Below are 24,017 nucleotides of genomic sequence, written 5' to 3' on the forward strand. Positions count from 1 at the left end.
CAAATTAATAACTCAGGGGTGTGAATACTTATGTAAATTAGATCTGTATTTCATTTAATGAATTAGCAAAAATGTCAAACATTTTCACTTTGAAAGGAAAATTAGGAGGATAGAGTCAATATGATTTARCGAAGGGGGGCCTTATATGCTTGCTTGTGGGTAGAATAACAGTGGTCTAGGACTTTATCGCCACTAGTGACGAAGGAGACGTGTGGATGGAAGTAGGCATCACATGTCTTAATGATGCGGAATTAAAATCAGCATCAACCAGAAAAGCAGCCTCCGCATGCATGGTTTCCTGCTTGTTTATAGTTTTATAGTCTTGTTCAATTCGTTCAGTGCCAGCTTGTTTTTCTTGTCCTGAGGAATATACAAAACATTAACACCTGCTTTTTCCATGAGACTGACCAGGTGAAAGCTATGATCCCTTATTGATGTAACTTCTTAAATCCACTTCAAAATCAGTCTAGATGAAGGGTAGGTTAAAGAATGATTTTTAAGCCTTGAGACCGACATGGATTGCGTATTTGTGCCATTCAGCGGGTGAATCTGCAAGACAAAATATTTAAGTGCCTTTGAACAGGGTATGGTAGTATGTGCCAGGCACACTGGTTTGTGTCAAGTGACTGCAACTCTACTGGGCTTTTCCACGCGCAACAGTTTCCCGTGTGTCAAGAATGGTCCACCACCCAAAGGACATCCAGCCAACTTGACAACTGGGGGAAGCATTGGAGTAAACATGGGCAAGCATCCCTGTGAAACTCTTGACACCTTGTAGAGTCCATGTCACAATGAATTTAGACTTTTGAGGGCAAAAGGGGGGTGCAACTCAAAACTAGGAAAGTGATCCTAATGTTTGGTTAACTCAGTGTATACAGCAGTCACGATAACAGCTAAAAACCTCATGAGGTAGAAAAGTCAGCATTTGACCATCAGGTATTCCACTGCGCTATAGACAGCAAACCATTTGCTGGTGATGAAGAGGCATACCCCTCTTCGATCTCCCTGAATCCAATGTCCTGTCCGCTCAGTGAATGGCGAATCCATTTAGTTGGATAACCATGCGAGGCATCTTGTCCGAAAGCCATGTTTCAGAAAAGCAGAGACTATTGTAGTTACCAGTACCATTGAAAGCAAATTCACAAATTGGAGGTCATCCATCTTACTATCAAGATAATCTATTGGCCAATAGATTGGAGGGAAGAGGTTGCCAGTTTTCCCTTAATCTCGCCAGGGCTCCCTCTCCTGCCTCTTTCGCCGGCCATTCCTCGTGTAGCCCGAAAATGTGGTCGGAATTACACAGAGCCCAGAGCAGATGAGTCAAAGTTGAAGCCAGAATTGAGGTTAGTAACTGACGATTTGATGTTCAAAAGTAATCAATCATAAGTGATAACGGATACATTTAGTGCAAAAAAGAATCACAAAATAGCAAAGTTGGGTCGGAGCTCGCAAGGCTGCGGCCATACAGTATGGTGCCATCTTCATGACTCCTGTCATGAACCGCTAAGGGGTACTAAACACAAAGCACAAGATGTAGAAGAGATGTCAGTTAAAAATAAATACATTTATTGCAATTTCAGAGCAGCATATCACTTAACATTAAACATTTAGAATAAAGTTCATTAAAATAATATTAATGATCTGGAGTGAAAACCATGTGTAAACATTCAGGACTAGGCAGTAGCCTATTGATAGCTTCTCGCAAATTGGAAAATATGTGGTTCGTTCCACAAAAAAGTGTGCCTTTCGCATCTCTTGAAAGTCCAATATCTTGAAAACTAGATTTTTTTGGGACCATATAAAAACAGGTGACTAATGACAAAATACAGAAAGATAGATTGAGTGGATTTTCTGTTTGAGTAAATTGTGCACCAATATTGTATTTTAGAAGTCTGTTATATTAAATGAAATTCCCTTTCATGGAGAATAAAATAATTCCTATTTTTAATGAGTAAAGACTTGCTAAAGTGCCAAAATTCAGCATTTTGACATGTCCCTCCATGCACCCTCAGTGACTTCTAGGAAGATTTTAACCAACATTTCTCCAAGTTTTCACCATCATTGTAAGGCCCTAGTTATTGTTGCTTTGACAGCCATTTCTGAAGATTATTTATTTAACGGATTAGTGATTAATTTGTCTATCCCTCATTTTAAGGTCAACCCTGTTACATGAACTGACCTCTTGTTTTAATAGTGAAACTAATCCTTTTTTATTCTAAAGAAACATTGAACATCTAATAGTCAAATCATASTGTAAAAGCAGGTGAGCTGGTTCTATTCTTTTTGSCCATTTTCTGGTGTTTTGTAGTGAAACTGAGCAGGTCGAGCATAACAAGTCAACCCTGTTATCCATAGACACAAGCTAGAAAATGTTTTAACAATAAAAAAAAAGGTGAAGCTTGCATTCAATTGCCACTCCCTGTTGCACACCACGAACTTCCATTCCCCCTGTCACAAGGACATTTATGGCTGATATAGGATGACATCGTCAACCCTGTTACTATATTTGGCACTTAATAAGCACTTACTATAATAATTTGTAGATTTAACACCTCTTGATGGGAAAACGTGTTTTAAAAAAAAAAGTTGAACATGTGCCATTTATGATAGAATGTTAAAATTGTGACAAATTTGTTGACCAAGTTACTTATCTAAAAAGGCACCGAATTGGTGTAAGCAGAACCCTGATTTACCCAAATTAAGATTTGGCTGCKACTTCACGAACACTTAGACTTGGAGATGCTTTACTCAGTAAAAATCTAAATCTAAAATAAAGAAAAACAAAACAAATCTACATGTTCATTAAAGTTCTCTCTGATTCAATCGAGTTTCGGTGAACAACGATGTACCACTGTTCATCCTGAGACAGTGGTGGTGTTGAAAGATGGGTCATGTTCATTAGGGCACACAACAGAAAACAAAAATGAGTGTGACATATTGAACAAATCCAGGTAGCCCTTCCGTTACATTACATTTTCTTCTGTTTGGTGCCTAATGAACACGGCCATGGACTGCCATCTGAGTGGTCTGTTGAGTCCACAGTAATATAAATGTCACTGGAGTGTGTATTCAGGTGAGGCTGTTTTCCTCTAACCCTAGCGAGAAGATACTGCAGCAGTCTCCACCTCCGTATCGGTCCCTGGACCTGACCCGAGAATCTTCTCTACTATGGATGGTGTTGGACTCCTGCCAGCTRCCTCGCTTTGAACTGCCTCTGGAAGAGCTGAGGAATAAAGCACAAACAAGGGTTGATCACAAACCACACAGAAAGAGAGCCTTACAGTGGAGAAGGTGAAKATCCTCAAGTTCCTCGGAGTACAAATCACGGACAATCTGAAATTGTCCACTCACACAGTGTGGTGAAGGCACAAGAGCGKCTCTTCAACCTTAGGACACTGAAGACATTTGGCTTTGCCCCCAAGACCCGCACACACTTATACAGATGCACCATTGAAGGCATCCCGTTGGGCTGTATTACCACAACTGCACCACCCCCAAACCCTGGGCTCTCCAGAGAGTGGTGCGGTCAGCCCAACGCACCACCGGGAGCACACTGCCTGCCCTTCAGGACATCTACAGCACCCAGTGTCACAGGAAGGCCAAGAAGATCATCAAGGACCTCAGCCACCCGAGCACACCCTGTTCACCCCGCTATCATCTAGAAGGCAAGGTCAGTACATGTGCATCAAAGCTGGGACTGAGAGACTGAAAAACCTCTATCGCAAGGCCATCACACTGCTAAATAGCCATCACTAGCCGGCCTCCACCAAGTACCCTGCCCTGAACTTAGTCACCGTCTAGCCGGCTACCACCTGGTTACTCATCCCTGCACCTTAGAGGTTGCTGCCTTCTGTACATAAACATGGAACACTGGTCACATMAATAATGTGTTTATATACTGGTTTTACCACAGCCATGCAATCTCCATAGACAAACATTGACAGTAAAATGGCCTTACTGAAGAGCTCAGCGACTTTCAACGTGGCACAGTCATAGGATGCCACCTTTCCAACAAGTCAATTGGTCAAATATCTGCCCTGCTAGAGCTTCCCGGTCAACTAAGTGCTGTTATTGTGAATTGGAAATGTCTAGGACCAACAATGGCTCAGCCGCAAAGTAGTAGGCCACACAACCTCACAGAACAGGACCACCGAGTGCTGAAGCGCGTAAAAATAATCTGTCGTCGGTTGCAACCCTCACTACCGAGTTGCTGGTCCTAATGTTTCTATATTTCTTAATTCCATTCTTTTACTTTAGATTTGTGTGTATTGTTAGATAGTACTGCAATATTGGACACAAGCATTTCAATACACCCGCAATTACACCTGCAACTAAAGAAATCTGATTTGTGATGATCAATATTCTATTGATTTACTTCCCAGCACTGGTTTAAGACACTGATTTAAATGTCATGTGATTTATCACACAGTTTATTCTGWTGTACTGAGCCATTTACTATATGTTTGTTTTCTTATCTTATTTCTTGTTGTTGCATTGTCGAGAAGGWWCTTGCTAGTAATAATTTCGTTGGACGATGTATACCATGTGTATCCCATACATACGTTTCAAAAACTTAAAATGACTGACTATGACAATAGCGAGCTGGGATAGAGCACCTGCTGCTGTCTGGTATGAGGCGTAGTGTGTGGTAGAGCTCAGCTGTGGAGGGCATGCCAGCGACAGCTTTAGGAGTGGAGAACGCAGCGTACGTCCGGGATTTGGTCAGCCTGGCTGGAGTGGAGGGGATCCTCATATCGGGCTCACTACCTAGAAAGGAAAAGACAATTGTGACCAACCATGCATAAAACAAACCACACAGAATATTAATGTACTTTTATTTTTTTTTAAATGCTGCAGCATAAATATACGACGTACTAGTTGATAAGGCATGTTGAGTTTCTGATGCAGAATGTCTTTTTCGGTCCACAAATGGAGTAATGTTCAAGAACTGATTCTTGAGCCACGAGGCACGGTCTTCCTCGAAAGCCTTTTTCTGTGAAAACAAAATTGACGAAACAGGGCTAAGARGCAGTTAAAAGTCCAATGCAGACTTTAAAAAATGTTCACTCAATCATTAAAAATGGTTAAAAAGAAACATTTCTCAAGCAAGAATTTTGCTAGGACTGTCTGTGTGGTCTGAGTAGGAAGTGGAAAACTAGCTGTTATTGGCATAGTTGGCAATAAACTCTTATTGGTTTATTAAGTAATTTWTTGCCTGGTGATTACACCATCCTACCAAAACAGGCTGAAATTTCAAGTGGTCTTTTCAAACAGCTCTTACACTAAAAGGGCATCACAATTTTACAGTATTATTCCAACTAGGGCTGTTAAGTGGCCGTATTACTGCCTCACCAGCGGTCACGAGTCATGATGGGAGTTCAATTCCACTTGACCATTTAGTCACGGTAATTAGGCTTCTCCAAGCTCTGACGCTGCAGATGGTCATTAGTAGCAAAAACATAAACATCTCTCACTGTTAACTGCGTTTTCTTCAGCAAACTTAACATGTGTAAATATTTGTATGAACATAACAAGATTCAAGAGACAAACTGAACAAGTTCCACAGACATGTGACTAACAGAAAATTGGAATAATGTGTCCCTGAACAGGGGGGGGGGGGGTCAAAATCAAAAGTAACAGTCAGTATCTGGTGTGGCCACCAGCTGCATTAAGTACTGCAGTGCATCTCCTCCTCATGGACTGCACCAGATTTGCCAGTTCTTTAAAAAAATAAAAATATTTAACCCCTTTTTTCTCCCCAATTTCGTGGTATCCAATTGGTAGTAGTTATCTTGTCTCATCACTGTAACTCCGTACGGACTCGGGAAAGGCGAAGGTTGAGAGTCATGCGTCCTCTGAAACACAACCCAACTAGCCGCACTGCTTCTTGACACAACGCACATCCAAGCGCAGCCAGCCGCACCAATGTGTCGGAGGAAACACCGTACACCTGGCGACCTGGTCAGCGTGCACTGRGCACGGCCCGCCACAGGAGTTGCTAGTGCGCGATGAGACAAGTATATCCCTGCCGGCCAAACCCTCCCCAACCCGGACGACGCTGGACCAATTGTTCGTCGCCCCATGAACCTCCCGGTCGCGGCCGGCTGCGACAGAGCCTGGGCTCGAACCCAGAATCTCTGGTGGCACAGCTAGCACTGCCTTAGACCACTGCGCCACCCGGGAGGCGGATGAGGGAGGAGGATGTCTTCCCTGTAACGCACAGCGTTGAGATTGCCTGCAACGACAAGCTCAGTCCGATGATGCTGTGATACACCGCCCCAAGCCATGACGGACCCTCCACCTCGATCCTGCGCCAGAGTACAGGCCTCTGTGTTACGCTCATTCCTTCGACGATAAACGTGAATCCGACCATCACCCTGGTGAAACAAAACCGCGACTTGTCAGTGATGGGCACTTTTTGCCAGTCCTGTCTGGTCCAGCGACYGTGGGTTTGTGCCCATAGGCAACGTTGTTGCCGGTGATGTCTGGTGAGGACCTGCCTTACAACAGGCCTACAAGCCCTCAGTCCAGCCTCTCAGCCTATTGCAAACAGTCTGAGCACTGATGGAGGGATTGTGCGTTCCTGGTGTAACTCGGGCAGTTGTTGTTGCCATCCTGTACCTGTCCCGCAGGTGTGCTGTTCGGATGTACCAATCCTGTGCAGGTGTTACACGTGGTCTGCCACTYCAAGGACGATCAGCTGTCCGTCCTGTCTCCTTGTAGCGCTGTCTTAGGTTTTCATAACTGTGACCTTAATTGCCTACCGTCTGTAAGCTGTTAGTGTCTTAACGACCGTTCCACAGGTGCACGTTCATTAATTGTTTATGGTTCATTGAACAAGCATGGGAAACAGTGTATAAACCCTTTACAATGAAGAGCTGTGAAGTTTTGGATTTTTACGAATTATCTTTGAAAGACAGGGTCCTGAAAAAGGAATGTTTCTTTTTATGAGTTAAGTATGGAAATACATAAAACACAGGAAAAAATAATTTGACTGTACTGGGCCTTTAAGTGACACATCTTGGCCAAATATAATTCTTCCATCTCGAGAACTTTCCAAAAACAAAATGGATACCTCATGTCCGAGGCGAATGGCAGCTTCAGTGAAGTTCTCTCGCTCCCTCTCAAAGTTCCTCCTTTGCTCGTRAAAGAGCCTCCACTCCTCTTTGAGACGCTCCTTCTCCTCCAGAGTGTAGCAGTCATTCAGAAGAGCAGCAGTCTCATCATCATAGCAGGGGGAGTTTAACTGCTGCTGCTCACACACGGACAAACACAAGGAAGAGGAAACAGACATAACATTTGACTGAACATTTGACTGAATAACTAATAAGTGTCTATTAGACTAACCTCATCCCCAGGGCATTGCACACAGCACATAAGTCTGGGGCGTATTCATTACACCAATTCTGTTGCAAAAACTTTCTTAAACAGAAGCTAATGAAATGGAGAGGGACCTACCTGAATTTGTCCAATATRAACTCATTTGGTGAAGCCCCAAAATTGCCCTACCTGGAAGCCTGTGTTTCAYACATAAGGAAGTGGATGGCAGCAAATGTTCTACTTTTAGACAAAACAGAGATGCTAGTTCTAGGTCCCAAGAAACAAAGAGATCTTCTGTTGACTGACAATTAATCTTGATGGATGTACAGTCATCTCAAATAAAACTGAAGGACCTCGGCGTTACTCTGGACCTTGATRGCTCTTTTAACGAACATATCAAGACTGTTTCAAGGACAGCTTTTTCCATCTATAACATTGCAAAAATCAGAAACTTTGTCCAAAAATGATGCAGAAAAACATATCCATGCTTTTGTCACTTCTAGGTTAGACTACTGCAATGCTCTACTTTCTGGCTACCCGGATAAAGCAATAKATAAACTTCAGTTAGTGCTAAACATGGCTGCTAGAATCTTGACTAGAACCAAAAAATGTGATATTACTCCAGTGCTAGCCTTTCTACACTGGCTTCCTGTTAAGGCAAGGGCTGATTTCAAGGTTTTACTGCTAACCTACAAAGCATTACCTATCACAAGACGCAGGCCTCCTAATTGTACCTAGAATTTCTAAGCAAACAGCTGAGGCAGGACTTTCTCCTATAGAGCTCCATTTTCATGGAATGGTCTGCCTACCCATGTGAGAGACGCAGACTCGGTCTCAACCTTTAAGTCTTTATTGAAGACTCATCTCTTCAGTAGGTCCTATGATTGAGTGTAGTCTGGCCCAGGAGTGTGAAGGTGAACGTAAAGGCACTGGAGCAACGAACCACCCTTGCTGTCTCTGCCTGGCCGGTTCCCCTCTCTCCACTGGGATTCTCTGCCTCAAACCCTATTACAGGGGCTGAGTCACTGGCTTACTGGTGCTCTTCCATGCCATCCCTAGGAGGGGTGCATCACTTGAGTGGGTTGAGTCACTGACGCGATCTTCCTGTCCGGGTTGGCACCCCCCTTGGGTTGTGCCGTGGGTGAGATCTTTGTGGGCTATACTCGGCCTTGTCTCAGGATGGTAAGTTGGTGGTTGGAGATATCCCTGTGGGGGCTGTGCTTTGGCAAAGTGGGTGGGGTAATATCCTGCCTGTGTCTCCTGAACCCTCCTGTCTCAGCCTCCAGTATTTATGCTGCAGTAGTTTGTGTCGGGGGGCTAGGGTCAGTCTGTTATATCTGGAGTATTTCTGTCTTATCCGGTGTCCTGTGTTAATTTAAGTATGCTCTCTCTAATTCGCTCTCTCACTGAGGACCTGAGCCCTAGGACCATGCCTCAGGACTATCTGGCCTGATGACTCCTTGCTGTCCCCAGTCCACCTGGTCGTGCTGCTGTTCCAGTTTCAACTGTTCTGCCTGCGGCTATGGAACCCTGACCTGTTCACCGGACGTGCTACCTGTCCCAGACCTGCTGTTTTCAACTCTCTAGAGACAGCAGGAGAGCGGTAGAGATACTCAATGATCGGCTATGAAAAGCCAACTGACATTTACTCCTGAGGTGCTGACCTGTTGCACCCTCGACAACCACTGTGATTATTATTATTATTATTATTATTATTATTTGACCCTGCTGGTCTCTATGAACATTTTAATATCTTGGCCATGTTCTGTTTTAATCGCCACCCGGCACAGCCAAAAGAGGACTGGCCACCCCTCAGCCTGGTTCCTCTCTAGGTTTCTTCCTAGGTTCTGMCCTTTCTTGGGTGTTTTTCCTAGCCACCGTGCTTCTACACCTTCATTGCTTGCTGTTTGGGGTTTTAGGCTGGGTTTCTGTACAGCATTTTGTGACATCAGCTGATAATAGCTTTATAAATACATTTGATTGAAATTTGATTTTAGTTGCAAAAATGTTTGGACTAATTATTACACCCCATGTACATCAATGGTTCAAAGTTGGCCTTAGTGGGAATGACCATATAATTCCATGGGAGTGACCTTACCGAGTAAAGTATGTCATCATTTAATTTTAGCGAATGACACGACTGCAAGGTGTGGCTCTGTGCTTGTGGTGTGCTAGCGTACAGGGGAGGGTTAGGGGGAAGGTGTTGTGGGAGATGATTGGTTGGTAGATTAAGCCAATGCATATGCACCAGGACGTTCTCCCGCCCTTTCTGTATTCGCTAACAAAGGCCAAGTTCGACGCGTTGGTCCACCAGACCCTTCACGCATTTGGTCGGAAGTGTCTGGGAACAAGATTAGTAAGGCTCAAATTCAAGGCAATAAAACAGATGTACTATAGATATTTGTAGCTCGGTTTGAAAAGAGAGCCTTACTAACCTGTAGGAGCTGCTGCTGGGTCTGGATGAAATCTTTACACTGCTGGACCTCCAGTCTCATCCTCCCCATCTCCTCCTCATGGATCTGTCTGGGGACCAGCTCTTTACCAGCACGCTGCTGGCTCTGCTGCACCAGGGAGGCTGATGACACAACACATTCTGATCAATGGTGAAGAAAWATAGAATGTTTTGACAGCAGAATAGTTTCAAATGCAGCAGTACTGGTAGTCATTTTAAATTGATTGTCATGTACAGTACCTACATGTAAGAATATTTTGAAGATAAATACACAATGCAGAGGACGACAGGTCAAGAGTACTAACGATCAATGGAAACAGTAGTTTTTCCTGTAATAGGGAATTAATGATCAATGGGTCAGAGACATGTGAGGAATTTGTCAAGGCAGTGAGCCTGAAACAGGATACTTGTTATTTGGCCATTGGCCCAGTTTTATTGCAAGGAATTCTAATTGGTCAACCACAGGCTAGGGTTATAAAACTACATCGTGTCCCTTTGTTCTGTGCAGAGAATCACTGAGGACAGATCTATGATTTATCCTCTTTGAATAAACCAATTTTTCTCCCCCTGATTTGCTTTGGGGTCTGTTATTGAAAAGTAACATCAACTGCTAACACTTGGTGCCTTGACGCGGATGAATTGGTCTTGAACACAGAAAAACTCAACTCTGTGTGTTTATCCAGGGAAAGAGAGGGCTGAGCACAACCAATGGGATTCAWCTCTTAATCTCCTGATTGACTAACATATTGCTGGGTGAGTCTAGACCGATATCATTTAAAAGAACCAAATCAGGTTAAAATTAGTGCATGCAATGAGTGATACGCATCTGTGATGTACAAGGTTTGGGTCCTTTGCTCTGTCACAGGTTTATTAAATCTCCATTTTGGGATTCAAGTCCTCTATTAAAAAGGTTTGAGTCCTTTTTGTGAACCCTTTTTGCATAGAAGTGAGTTGCTAGTTGAGTAGCAATTTTACACATGTGGGTAATGTAAGACTTCTACAATGTTTTGAAGTGAACAYGTTTTATGGGTAACCAGGCCCTACAGAAACAATGTGTTCTAGAAGGAAGTTTGAGTCCAAAGGGTTAAATAAATACAGTTGAAGTCAGAAGCTTACATACACCTTAACTGAGTTTAAATGCAATTGGCTTTCACAATTCCTGACATTTAATCCTATTAAAAATGTCTCATCTTAGGATCACCACTTAAWTTTAAGAACGTGAAATGTCAGAATAATAGTAGAGAGAATTATTTATTTCAGCTTTTATTTATTTCAACACATTCCCAGTGGGTTAGAAGTTTACATACACTCAATTAGTATTTGGTAGCGTTGCCTTTAAATTGTTTAACTTTGGTCAAATGTTTTGGGAAGCCTTCCACAAGCTTCCCACAATAAGTTGGGTGAATTTTGGCCCATTCCTCCTGACAGAGCTGGTGTAACTGAGCCAGGGTTGTAGGCCTCCTTGCTCGCACACACTTTTTTAGTTCTGCCCACAAATGTTCTATAGGATTGAGGTCAGGGCTTTGTGATGACCACTCCATTACCTTGGCTTTGTTGTCCTTAAGCCATTTTGCCACAACTTTGGAAGTACGCTTGGGGTCATTGTCCATTTGGAAGACCCATTTGCAACCAAGCTTTTAACTTCCTGACTGATGTCTTGATGTTGCTTCAATATATCCACAATGTGGATATACCTCATGATGCCATCTATTTTGTGAAGTGCACCAGTCCCTCCTGCAGCAAAGCACCCCCACAACATGATGCTGCCCCGTGCTTCATGGTTGGGATGGCGTTCTTCGGCTTGCAAGCTTCCCCCTTTTTCCTCCAAACATAATGATGGTCATTATGGCCAAACAGTTCTATTTTTGTTTCATCAGACCAGAGGACATTTCTCCAAAAAGTACAATCTTTGTCCCCATCTGCAGTTGCAAACCGTAGTGTGGCTTTTTTATGGCGGTTTTTGAGCAGTGGCTTCTTCCTTGCRGAGCGGCCTTTCAGGTTATGTCGATATAGGACTCGTTTTACTGTGGATATAGATACTTTTGTACCTTTTTCCTACAGCATTTTCACAAGGTCCTTTGCTGTTGTTCTGGGATTGATTTGCACTTTTCCCACCAAAGTATGTTAATCTCTAGGAGACAGAACGAGTCTCCTTCCTGAGCGGTATGACGGCTGCGTAATCCCATGGTGTTTATACTTGCGTACTATTGTTTGTACAGATGAATGTGGTACCTTCAGGCATTTGTAAATTGCTCCCAAGGATGAACCAGACTTGTGGAAGTCCACAATTTTTTTGAGGTCTTGGCTGATTTCTTTTGATTTTCCCATGGTGTCAAGCAAAGAGGCACTGAGTTTGAAGGTAGGCCTTGAAATACATCCACAGGTACACCTCCAATTGACTCAAATTAGGTCAATTAGTCTATCAGAAGCTTCTAAAGCCATGGCATCATTTTCTGGAATTGTACAAGCTGTTTAAAGTCAATTTAGTGTATGTAAACTTCTGACCCACTGGAATTGTGATAGTGAAATAATCTGTCTAAACAATTGTTGGAAAAATGACTTGTGTCATGCACAAAGTAGATGTCCTTACCAACTTGCCACTCCAACCTAAGTGTATGTAAACTTCCGACTTCAACTGTATATAACCATAGAGATGTATAATATATAACCATAGAGATGTATAACATATATCTTTAAGTTAATGTAATGCCATTTTTAAGTGCGAGAACCACTGGAGAAGGGCAGAACAGCTCCTCCGGATGTGAGCATGAAAAATATGTTAAAGTCACGGTCTAGTGATATGAAGAACCATTTCAAAGTAGAGAAGTGTAGGCAAGCAATAAAGAAATATTCTGTCATTGTTGACAAAGATGGAATCTGTCTGATATACAAAAAYCTTGGGGAAAATAATACAGAGAACGTCTAACTCGTTGACAYAAACAAGATGGTCTAACTCTATTAYCCGAAGTAAGGAAGCGGGATGAGAKATGTCTTGATAAGCGTGATAGGACATTGGAGAGATACAGATAGTTTGAGGGCTCTTTGTGAACAGATAAAAACCTTAAAAAAGGAATMCAACAATTACAGGCGAGGGTCGTAAAAGCAGACTTGGCCCCCTCCTGTGGACCCTTTGTTCCATCAATCTATCCTCAGGCTGAGTTGCGCAAGGATTATCGGGTTTCAAGCATCTGGTCAGCACTGCCTGGCTTTGAGTCAACAGATTCTGACAGAATTGACAAAAGATGTCTTAGGCCAACACACAGGCTGTAAAAAGTAGTAAAGACAAACAGCCAGTGACCGTAYTCACACATAAATCAGCATCTCCAAAACAGTTGGATGAATGGTCAAATACTTGGAGCATCTACGAGACGTGGGTACGAAAACATGGGACCATTTGAAGCGTTGTAAGAAACTCTACATCCTTATCATGGGTTACAGTTAATAGTTGATACCAGCTGGTAACTTTTAAAGGACTTTGTGAATGATTACCTTGCCAATAGGACGATTGAATATTGTCTTGCAGACAATTATTTATTTTGTGAGTTCTCTCCTAATACAGGATGTGGTAGGAATCATAAGAGACATCATTACACCTGTTAATACTTATTTTCTATAACCTAGTTTGAAATCTATTTCTTATTGTAACAAGAAGTAAAATATGCCCTTTGTCTTTGTGTTTAATGTGAATGATTTTATGCTTACTGCTGTTTTTTATACTGCCTATTTTTTTTCATGTTTTCTAAAAATACATTTMAAGTATATTTKTTTTTAAAAATGGTCTGGGGGAGTAAGAATATTTCAAAGATAAATACACAGAGGACTAAAAGTCAATAGAGTACTAACGATCAATGGAAAGTGTTTTTTCTGTAATAGGGAATTAATGATCAATGGGTCAGAGACATGGGAGGAATTTGTCAAGGCAGTGAGCCTGAAACCGGGTACTTATTTGGCCATTGGCCCAGTTTTATTGTAAGGAATTATAATTGGTCAACCACAGGCTAGGGTTGGGTTATAAAACTACATCCTGTCGCTTTGTTCTGTGGAGAGAATCACTGAGGACAGGGGAGAATGAAAATCTACCCCAGCATAACATCTATGATTTGTCCTCTTTGAATAAACCCATTTTTCTCCCCCTGATTTGCTGTGTTATTGAAGAGTAACATCAACTGCTAACATACACCAGTTAATTCCCAGAGAAAACCATTGATAACCACTGAGTTAGATTTATTGTCAACTTCTTTGGTAATATGATGTCTGTACCCTGGCTGTCCAGTCTCTCCATGTGGCTCTTCAGTCTCCTCCATTGCTGCCGAATGCTATTGGTCAGCTGCTCCCGGGCGTGCTCACAGGATTGTTCCCTGGCGTGGTCATATGACTGGTCCAGGGTCTCTCTACTGCAGTCGACAACCTCCTTATCCCTGTCTGAGCCGGCCTGAAGGCACAACAATGATCACTTCACCAATGTTAACCAGATGTCATTCCCATACGTAATGTAAAGTGCTTAGAGATCTTGTGATAGGCACTACATAACCGAAGATGCAAGTCAAGATTAACATTTYTAAGAGTATTATCAAAATGTATTAGGTCTTGCATCTACAGTGYGCTCCAAAAGTATTGGGACAGCGATACATCTTATTGTTTTGGCTCTGTACTCCAACACTTTGGATTTGAAATTATACAACGACTATAAGGTTCAAGTGCAGACAGTTTTAATTAGAGTTTTTTTTCTTCATACTGGTGAACCATTTAGAAATTACAACACTTTATGTACAAAGTCCATCTTAGGGGACTAAAATAATTTGGACAAATAACATATATTTATATTAAAAGTAGTCAAAGGTTTAGTATTTGTTCCCAAATTCCTAGCACGCAATGATTAGATGAAGATTGTCACTCTACAAACTTGTTGGATGCATTTGCTGTTTGTTTTGGTTGTGTTTCATATTATTTTGTGCCCAATAGAAATGAATGGAAAATAATGTAGTGTCATTGGATTCCCTTTTATTGTAAATAAGAATAGAATGTTTCTAAACAATTCTACATTCATGTGGATGCTACCATGATAATTACTTTCTCAATCATTATTCCAAGATGAATTCCGTAATCATGGTAACATCCACAATAAWGTAGAAGTTTAGAAACATTCTATTCTTATTTAAAATGTGTCACTGTCCCAATACTTTTGGAGCTCACTGTACTGTCACGTAGGGGACTTCTGGTACTCAGTTCTAGGCTGTCTTCCACATGGTCTCTGAAGCATGGTTTCCTAGGACTAGGACTCAGAATAGACACCATCTCCCGCTTCATCTGCTGCAGCACCTTCCTCAGCTCAACGTTCTCCAGCATCAGGGCTCTATGACGAACCTCATAGTCACTCAGCAGGGACTTGTACATCTCCCCCTCATGTCTACAATAATGGCAAATAAACACACACCCATAAAAGTGGCTTCTCCAAAGCCATGTAGGATTGGTTGCATCAAGAGTTGATGAATGCACTTAAAAACAGACATGGTTCAGTTTGATGAGTATTGCTACCTGGCCTCGACCTTTCCAGTCTTCCATTGGCTTCTCTTCCCATCAGCCCGTCCCAAGTAGTTCAATACGTCAATCGCTAGTAGAGATAAAAGAAAATTAGGGACTTTTTATAAAGACATAGATCGTTTTTCATGGACGTTTTTTATTTTTTAAGATACTTGGTTGCAAAGATTCACATTTCCAACAACCTTTGAAATAAGGAGGAGGAAACTATGTCTTGAGAACATGGTCCAGCACCCCTACCGAGTTTCTTATCCCTCTTTTCCACCAGTAGCTGGTTGAGGCGTTCTTTGAGTTTGGTGCTCTCCCTCTCCTTCCTCTTGGCATCATGGCTGTACTGAGAGGCTCGGCTGGCGATGATGCTCTGGAGCTTCTGCTCCTGGGGTGTGTTCATTAGGGAGAAAACATTTTGAAACGGGGAAGTACTACCTGAACTTGTCCAACATGAACACAATTTTTCTGTTGCATAATGCTTTGCTACGGTGTGCCCTACTGAACACGACCCTGGTTTGACAGGCTCACACACACCGAYTCTACATTTCCCGTGGATGATTGCAGTTACAAGCATATCATTAAATATACAGTGTAATGATTAACAATTTTATTACAAAGTCTACCTCATCTTTTTCGGTTTTAAGGCAGTTCTGCAGAGTCTTGATTTTGAGTTGCAGCTGCCTCTCTGCCTCGTGCAGTCCCGACGTCTCTCTTTTAGAGAGCTCCAGCTGATCCTGGGAACAAACACAAATGTACATGTAATGTCAACATTATATAGTCTAGTGTATGCGAATGTGCTCACCTTGACTAAGACTATAAGTTCTCCTATAAGCGGTAAGCAAGCACCTTTCACCCAAGGACAATGTACTGTACATAGGAAACGTAGTAAAATGAGTGTCAGTGTTGTTGTGGTAAACCCCCGTCTCAGTGTTTCTCCTATCATTCTATAGGCGCCCCAACCTAGCTTTCTATTGACAATATGCACCCTGTCTGGAAAACGATGTATGGGAAAGACTGCCTGACCTTAAGTCTGGAGTTGGTGATCTGCAGGTGCTCCAGGGCGCTGGAGCTCTTAAGACTCTCCGCCTCCTGCTCCTGCCGGCTGCGTTGGCTGCGACGCTGCATCTGGAGCAGCTCATACATGCCGTTCAGGGCTGGCACAGTTTTCAGCCCCCCGCTTACCTCTGGTGAGCTGGCCTCAATACATGCAGAGGAGAACCCCAGAGAGTCCATCTCCTGTACAAGGCCCCAAAAAGAGGGCAGACAAATAGMTTGGCACTCAGAGGATTCAGTGCATGAGATAAATGAAGCTTCAGATACACAAAACCTCAAATCAAGTAGTGAAGAAGAATAGTGATACCTGGCTATATAAACAAGCAAGCAGCACATTATACAATGCTACCTTCACAGAGTATTGGGAAAGTATTGATATTCTAAATGTAACCTAAATAATAGCCATTTCAATGGTGCAGTACCTGATTGATGTAAGAGATACACCYGGGAACATTGTCCTCAGTGCAGAAGGCACTTAACACATTGTAGGAACTCTTGGACAGTGGCATGGTGGAGGAGTGCATTGTAGGAAGGTTGTTATGATGCCACGAGGGGGACATCGTCATTCTTGCTATGCCGGAGAGCTCATGGTTTTCTAAACATAGTAGGGAAATGGAGAGACCAATTGATACATTAAGAGTTGACTCAGACTGGCTGACTAAGAGGTTTAAAACAAAAATGCATCCCATAAAATCAAACAATTCCCCCCCCAGAGACACCATTTGAATTAACTTACCTATTGATGGCTCTATAGTTGCWGTAGTCCACCAGTCTTCCATGCCAACACAGCGTCAAGATAGTAGGGAGATCATCTGAGAGAGACCAACTGGAGGCATCCCTCACTGGAACAGAATCCTGAAATAGAGCATCAAGCAGCAAGCCAATGATATAAGCGTCTAATGCAGGATAATCTGGGTCGATTCTTCAACACCATGCAGGATTAACCGTCATCTGTGTGACGTGCCGGCATGGGACAGGCTTTCAGGCCTTGGCTGTTACACTGGACTGTAGTAGAGTGATACTTTGAGCTTGAGTAGAGAGGGTTTGCATGTTAACTCAATCAAATTTTATTCGTCACATACACATGGTTAGCAGATGTTAATGCGAGTGTAGCGAAATGCTTGTGCTTCTAGTTCCGACCATGTAATAATATCTAACAAGTAATCTAACAATTTCACAACAACTACCTTATACACACACACACACACACGTAAAGGAATGAATAAGAATATGTACATAAAAATATATGAATGAGCAACGGCCGAACAGCATAGGCAAGATGCAGTAGATGGTATAGAGTACAGTATATACATATGAGATGAGTAATGTAGGGTATGTAAACATTARATAAAGTGGCATTGTTTAAAGTGGCTAGTGATACATTTATTACATACATTTTTTCATTATTAAAGTGGCTAGAGATMAGTCAGTATGTTGGCAGCAGCCACTCAATGTTAGTGATGGCTGTTTAACAGTCTGATGGCCTTGAGARAGAAGCTGTTTTTCAGTCTCTTGGTCCCCGCTTTGATGCACCTGTACTGACCTCGCCTTCTGGATGATAGCGGGGTGAACAGGCAGTGGCTCGGGTGGTTGTTGTCTCTGATGATCTTTTTGGCCTTCCTGTGACATCGGGTGGTATAGGTGTCCTGGAGGGCAGGTAGTTTGCCCCCAGTGATGCGTTGTGCAGACCTCACTACCCTCTGGAGAGCCTTACGGTTGTGTGCGGCGCAGTTGCCGTACCAGGCGGTGATACAGCCCGACAGGATGCTCTCGATTGTGCATCCGTAAAAATGTGTGTGTTTTTGGTGACAAGCCAAATTTCTTCAGCCTCCTGAGGTTGATGAGGCGCTGCTGCGCCTTCTTCACCACGCTGTGGACCATTTCAGTTTGTCTGTGATGTGTACGCCGAGGAACTTAACTTTACARCTTCTCSACTACTGTCCCGTCGATGTGGAGAGGGGGGTGCTCCCTCTGCTGTTTCCTTAAGTCCACAATCATCTCCTTTGTTTTGTTGACATTGAGTGTGAGGTTATTTTCCTGACACCACACTCCYAGGTCCCTCACCTCCTCCCTGTAGGCCATCTCATCATTGTTGGTAATCAAGCCTACCACTGTAGTGTCTTCTGCAAACTTGATGATTGAGTTGGAGGCGTGCGTGGCCACGCAGTCATGGATGAACAGGGAGTACAGGAGAGGGCTGAGAATGCACCGTTGTGGGGCCCCAGTGTTGAGGATCAGTGGGGTGGAGATGTTGTTACCTACCCTCACCACCCGGGGGCGGCCCATCAGGAAGTCCAGGACGCAGTTGCACAGGGCGTGGTCAAGACCCAGGGTCTCGAGCTTAATAATTAGTTTGGAGGGTATTATGGTGTTAAATGCTGAGCGGTAGTCGATGAATAGCATTCTTACATAGGTATTCCTCTTGTCCAGATGGGTTAGGGCAGTGTGCAGTGTGATTGCGATTTTGTCGTCTGTGGACCTATTGGGGCGGTAAGCAAATTGGAGTGGGTCTAGGGTGTCAGGTAGGGTGGAGGTGATATGGTCCTMGACTACTCTCTAAAAGCACTTCATAATGACGGAAGTGAGTGCTACGGGGCAATAGTAATTTAGCTCAGTTACCGTAGCTTTCTTGGGAACAGGAACAATGGTGGCCCTCTTGAAGCATGTGGGAACAGCAGACTGGGATAAGGATTGATTGAATATGTCCGTAAACACACCAGCCAGCTGGTCTGCGCATGCTCCGAGGACCCGCTGGGGATGCCGTCTGGCCCGGCAGCCTTGCGAGGGTTAACACGTTTAAGTGTTTTACTCACGTTGAAGTGAAGGAGTGAAGTGAAGGAGAGCCCGCAGGTTTTGGTAGCGGGCCGTGTCAGTGGCACTGTATTGTCCTCAAAGCGAGCAAAGAAGTTGTTTAGTTTGTCTGAGAGCAAGATATSGTGGTCTGCGACGMGGCTGGTTTTCCTTTTGTAGTCCGTGATTGACTGTAGACCCTGCCACATACCTCGTGTCTGAGCCGTTGAATTGCGACTCTACTTTGTCTCTATACTGACGCTTAGCTTGTTTGATTGCCTTGGAGGGAATAGCTAGACTGRTTGTATTCGGTCATGTTTCCAGTCACCTTGCCCTGATTAAAAGCAGCGGTTTGCGCTTTCAGTTTTTTGCGAATGCTGCCATCAATCCACGGTTTCTGGTTGGGGAAAATTTTAATAGACGCTGTGGGTACAACATCACCGATGCACTTGCTAATAAACTCGCTCACCGAATCAGCGTATTCAGCAATGTTATTGTCCGACGCTATGCGGAACATATCCCAGTCCACGTGATCGAAGCTATTTTGAAGCGTGGAATCCGATTGGTCGGACCAGCGTTGAACAGACCCGAGCGCTTTCTGTTTTAGTTTCTGTCTATAGGCTGGGAGCAACAAAATGGAGTCGTGGTCAGATTTTACAAAAGGAGGGAGGGGGAGGGCTTTATATGCGTCGCGGAAGTTAGAATAACAATGATCCAGGGTTTTGCCAGCCGGGGTTGCGCACTCAATATGCTGATAAAATTTAGGGAGCCTCGTTTTCAGATAAGCCTTGTTAAAATCCCCAGCAACAATAAATGCAGCCTCAGGATATGTGGTTTCCAGTTTACATATAGTCAAATTAAGTTATTTCAGGGCCTCGATGTGTCTGCTTGGGGGGATATACACGACTGATTATAATCGAAGAGAATTCTCTTGGTAGATAATGCGGTCGGCATTTGATTGTYAGGAATTCTAGGTCAGGTGAACAAAAYGACTTGAGTTCCTGTATGTTGTTATGATCACACCATGTCTCGTTAATCATAAGGCATACACCCCCGCCCTTCTTACCAGAGATGTTTGTTTCTGTCGGCGCGATGCGTGAAGAAGCCAGGTGGCTCTACCGACTCTGATGACGTATCCCGAGTGAGCCGTATTTCCGTGAAACAAAGAACGTTACAATCTCTGATGRCTCTCTGGAAGGCAACCCTTGCTCGGATTTAGTCTACCTTGTTGTCAAGAGACTGGACATCGGCGAGTAGTATGCTCGGGAGKGGTGTTGCGATGTGCCCGTCTACGGAGAAGACTGCTCCGTCTGCGGCGCKGTTGTTTTGGGGTCGCCGGCTGGGATCCGATCCATTGTCCTGGGTGGTGTASCAAGCAGAGGATCCGCTTCAGGAAAGTCATATTCCTGGTCGTAATGTTGGTGAGTTGACGTTGCTCTTATATCCAATAYTTCCTCCCGACTGTATGTAATAAAACCTAAGATTTCCTGGGGTAACAATGTAAGACATATACTGCATAGTTTCCTAGGAACGCGAAGCGAGGCGACCATCTCTGGGCCGGTGCGTGACTGTATGCCAGAGGGAGGCTTTTAGGCACACACACACCTGTGTGATGTGTGCAAGGTTTAACAATGTCACGGAATTCAAAATGCTAAGATAGTTAAAAAAAAAAAAAAGGCTTTAACAATAGACAACTGCAGACACATTATTCAAGTGGGCCTCAGTATGATCCTTCCATTGGTCAGATCCCTTTGACTATAATATGATCCTAAGACTTTCCTGGTGCAACAAGCTGAATCACATTCTACACTCTCATAACAACACTTTAAAAATAGGCCCCTGGTACAGTTATTGTGCTCTGTTTAAACATGGTGTGCATTCCATTGTAGACTTAAGTATAGTAGACCGGACTGTTTTGATAGCCTTGGGCAACACGTGATCAGTGGCATGTATTTGTGGATGCCAAGGGAAATATTTCACAAATATTTGACCAATAAAAGTGTTTTCATAATTTTCCATCAATTAACAAGTGGCTGAATCTCACCAGAGAAATTAACCGCACGAGGGAAACAGCACCCCTCTGTCTCAGTATGTGTAGCCTGTGTATCTAATGCTGTCTGGACAAAAAMAGTGACATTGCAGCTGTAGAATTTGATTGATTGATGCCAGCAAGCATTTGGCTTCCCTTGATACATTTTTNAGTGACATTGCAGCTGTAGAATTTGATTGATTGATGCCAGCAAGCATTTGGCTTCCCTTGATACATTTTTTAAATAAAATAATCAGCATTGAGCTGAGCTCAACTGTGGGTTGTCCAGGTGCAGCAAAACACCCCCCCCCCCCAAGGGAGGACAGTTTGTATATGGTTTCACACCAATCAAATCCTAAGCAAAGTTTCTGGTCTACTTGTGTTGATATCCTAGGCTGGCCAGCATTTTAGCTAGCCTATGATTACAAAAATCGTACTGTATTACAAAGCCATAAACTGTCTTGCCAACATGAGAGGATGGCATTGGCGTTCAACTAGTTTACAAGTAGGCACGCACACACACACACACAGAGACAGAGACCAGTACCATGGACAGCCACATGATATTTAGCAACAATGGACTGAATTGTTTTGGTCTCAAAGTTTGTTTTCAGTGTACTAAACTAAGCATATATAACCTTGTTGATTTGATCATGTTTAAAGGTTTAAAGTTGAAATGGTGCTAAATTATTATTATTTTTAGTACAATTTCATTCAAACCCAGACGACGCCGGGCGAATTGTCCTCCGCCCTAAGGGACTCCCAATCACGGCCGGATGTGATACAGCCTGGATTCGAACCAGGTACACTGAGATGCAGTGCCTTAGACCACTGCGCCACTCGGGAGCCCAATAGCAGAGGCTGTACCAAATTCCTTAAAATGACTTTGAGGCAGCTTATGGTAGAGAACATTAAATTATCTGGAAACAGCTCTGGTGGACATTCCATCAAAACTTGAGACTTCTGTGGCATTGTGTTGTATGACAAAACTGCACATTTTAGGGTGGCCTTTAATTGTCCCCAGCACAAGGTGAAACTGTGTAATGATCATGCCACACCTGTCCGGTGGATGGATTATCTTGGCAAAGTAGAAATTCTCACTAACAGGGTTGTAAACAAATTTCAGCAAAACATTTTGAGAAATAAGCTTTTTATGCATATACAACATTTCTGGGATCTTTTATTTCAGCTCATGAGGATCAACACTACATGTGTTTATATTTTTGTTCATTGTATAACTATTTGTGACATACAATATTTGCTTTGTGGACTTCACAGAACATATGTTGCTCGCCGGTTTTGTGATAAAACAAACGTATTTGTTGAATTTATTCAACCACTGACTTATTTACATGCCTTATTGTTTATCACGGTGATGTATGTTCAAATGGGAGCAAACACAATTATCACAACATAGGTTGTAATATGGCTTTTATACTGGCTTGCCTTCCTCAGTGATTTTACCCACACACCGCTGCTGCATGTGATAGCACCTGAGTAGAAGGTAAATCGAGCCACAGTGGCAGTAGCTATGTGGTGTCCTTATCCATTTAACCAGGCTGCATAGGTCTCTTATCTGCACTCACACTAACTCCCATTTAAGTTTTCCCTATGTCACGCTTTAACCAAAACAGGGGAGTTACAGAGCAACATCCCTCACTGTGCCTCCATCTGAATTTAGCTTTGGGACACAACCAATGATTTTGGACACAACATTGAGAGTCTGTATTAGGGAGTCCAACCAATACAGACTCCCGACGTTACGTCCCAAAATACATTTGAATCCAATAAGAGCAGGCAACTGACAAGAAGRAAACATTTTAGTGTTGACAATATCAGACATTGTGTGAGTATACAGTTATAGCCTAACGTTAGTATCAACACACCAAACTATATATTTTAATCATTTTATTGAGATGCTGCAAGTGAGATCAATACACAGGAGGCTCAGTTGAAAACGTAGTCACACTCGCATGTAAACACTTAGCGAGATAACGCCAACTTTCTAGCTAGTTAACGTTATCTAAAGTTTGATTAACGTTTGCTAAAAGTTAACTCTGTAAACTACTATTAACGTTCGCTAATCTGTTCCGTTGACGTTGTTGACCTGGCTGGTTTACCTAACTAGCCAGGTAGAAAACTACTACAGTATATATAGTTAACTGCTGGAGTACTAGTAGCTAGCTAGGTTTTGATGAAACGTTGCAAAATATTTTTGTAGCTAACTAGCTAGGACATGTCATGGCTGGATGCCGGCGTTAATTTAGTGTGGATACTCACTTGATTTCGGGTCCGACGTGGAGTGAGGAATTATATTGCTTAGCCTGCCTGCCAATTCAAGAAGGCTACAATAGTTCAATTRAAAAAATAAGTGAAATCCGTCTCTATCTAGCTATAGTTAGCTAACTAAGTAGTTCTTAGTTCTTAACCATGAATGCCAAACTAGCCCACATTGGCAAGGTACATTGTTTTTAAAGTTGGCTTCAAAACAAACACCACCGTCATTYGCGGGCGCGTTGTCAAGCAACCAGTATCAGTCCACTGTATTGGATCCGTCGTTCCTCTGACGGACTATTTATCCAAAGGTTAGGGCTATCTGTGATCCTTGGGAAGTCCCTACCCTAAACCCTGACTTTAACCCCTACACTAACCATATAACCCTAACCTTAACGTCATTGTAAATAAGGCCGTCATTGTAAATAAGAATGTGTTCTTAACTGACTTGCCAAGTTAAATAAAATTTAAAATTAAAAAAAAAAATCCCTTACCTTTAACGTTTTAAATGTCAACTTCAATGGGGTGACGTCAGATTTGGACGTCCTACGGACATTTTGCAAATTAGGA

General features: G+C 42.9%; 1 protein-coding gene across 2 annotated transcripts; it reads right to left on the reverse strand.

Annotated features, from left to right (window-relative positions):
• Positions 1-1,543: 1,543 nt before the first annotated feature.
• On the reverse strand, positions 1,544-23,723 carry LOC111957045 (afadin- and alpha-actinin-binding protein). 2 transcript variants are annotated; one of them, XM_023977766.2, is made up of 14 exons: positions 23,454-23,723; positions 17,091-17,209; positions 16,777-16,949; positions 16,325-16,537; positions 15,925-16,035; positions 15,551-15,686; positions 15,308-15,383; positions 14,966-15,179; positions 14,033-14,204; positions 9,756-9,895; positions 7,076-7,252; positions 4,876-4,993; positions 4,617-4,767; positions 1,544-3,223 (listed from the first exon to the last, which is right to left on the reverse strand). In XM_023977766.2, exons 2-14 carry the CDS (start codon positions 17,131-17,133, stop codon positions 3,070-3,072), a joined length of 1,878 nt encoding a protein of 625 aa, XP_023833534.1. In that variant the 5' UTR covers positions 17,134-17,209; positions 23,454-23,723; the 3' UTR covers positions 1,544-3,069. The 2 variants fall into 2 exon arrangements, with proteins under 2 accessions (XP_023833534.1, XP_023833533.1); XM_023977765.2 differs by having other exon boundaries at positions 9,756-9,913.
• Between the last annotated feature and the right edge of the window lie 294 nt (positions 23,724-24,017).

The sequence above is a fragment of the Salvelinus sp. IW2-2015 genome, linkage group LG32 (assembly GCF_002910315.2).
Source record: "Salvelinus sp. IW2-2015 linkage group LG32, ASM291031v2, whole genome shotgun sequence".
Lineage (NCBI taxonomy): Eukaryota > Metazoa > Chordata > Actinopteri > Salmoniformes > Salmonidae > Salvelinus > Salvelinus sp. IW2-2015.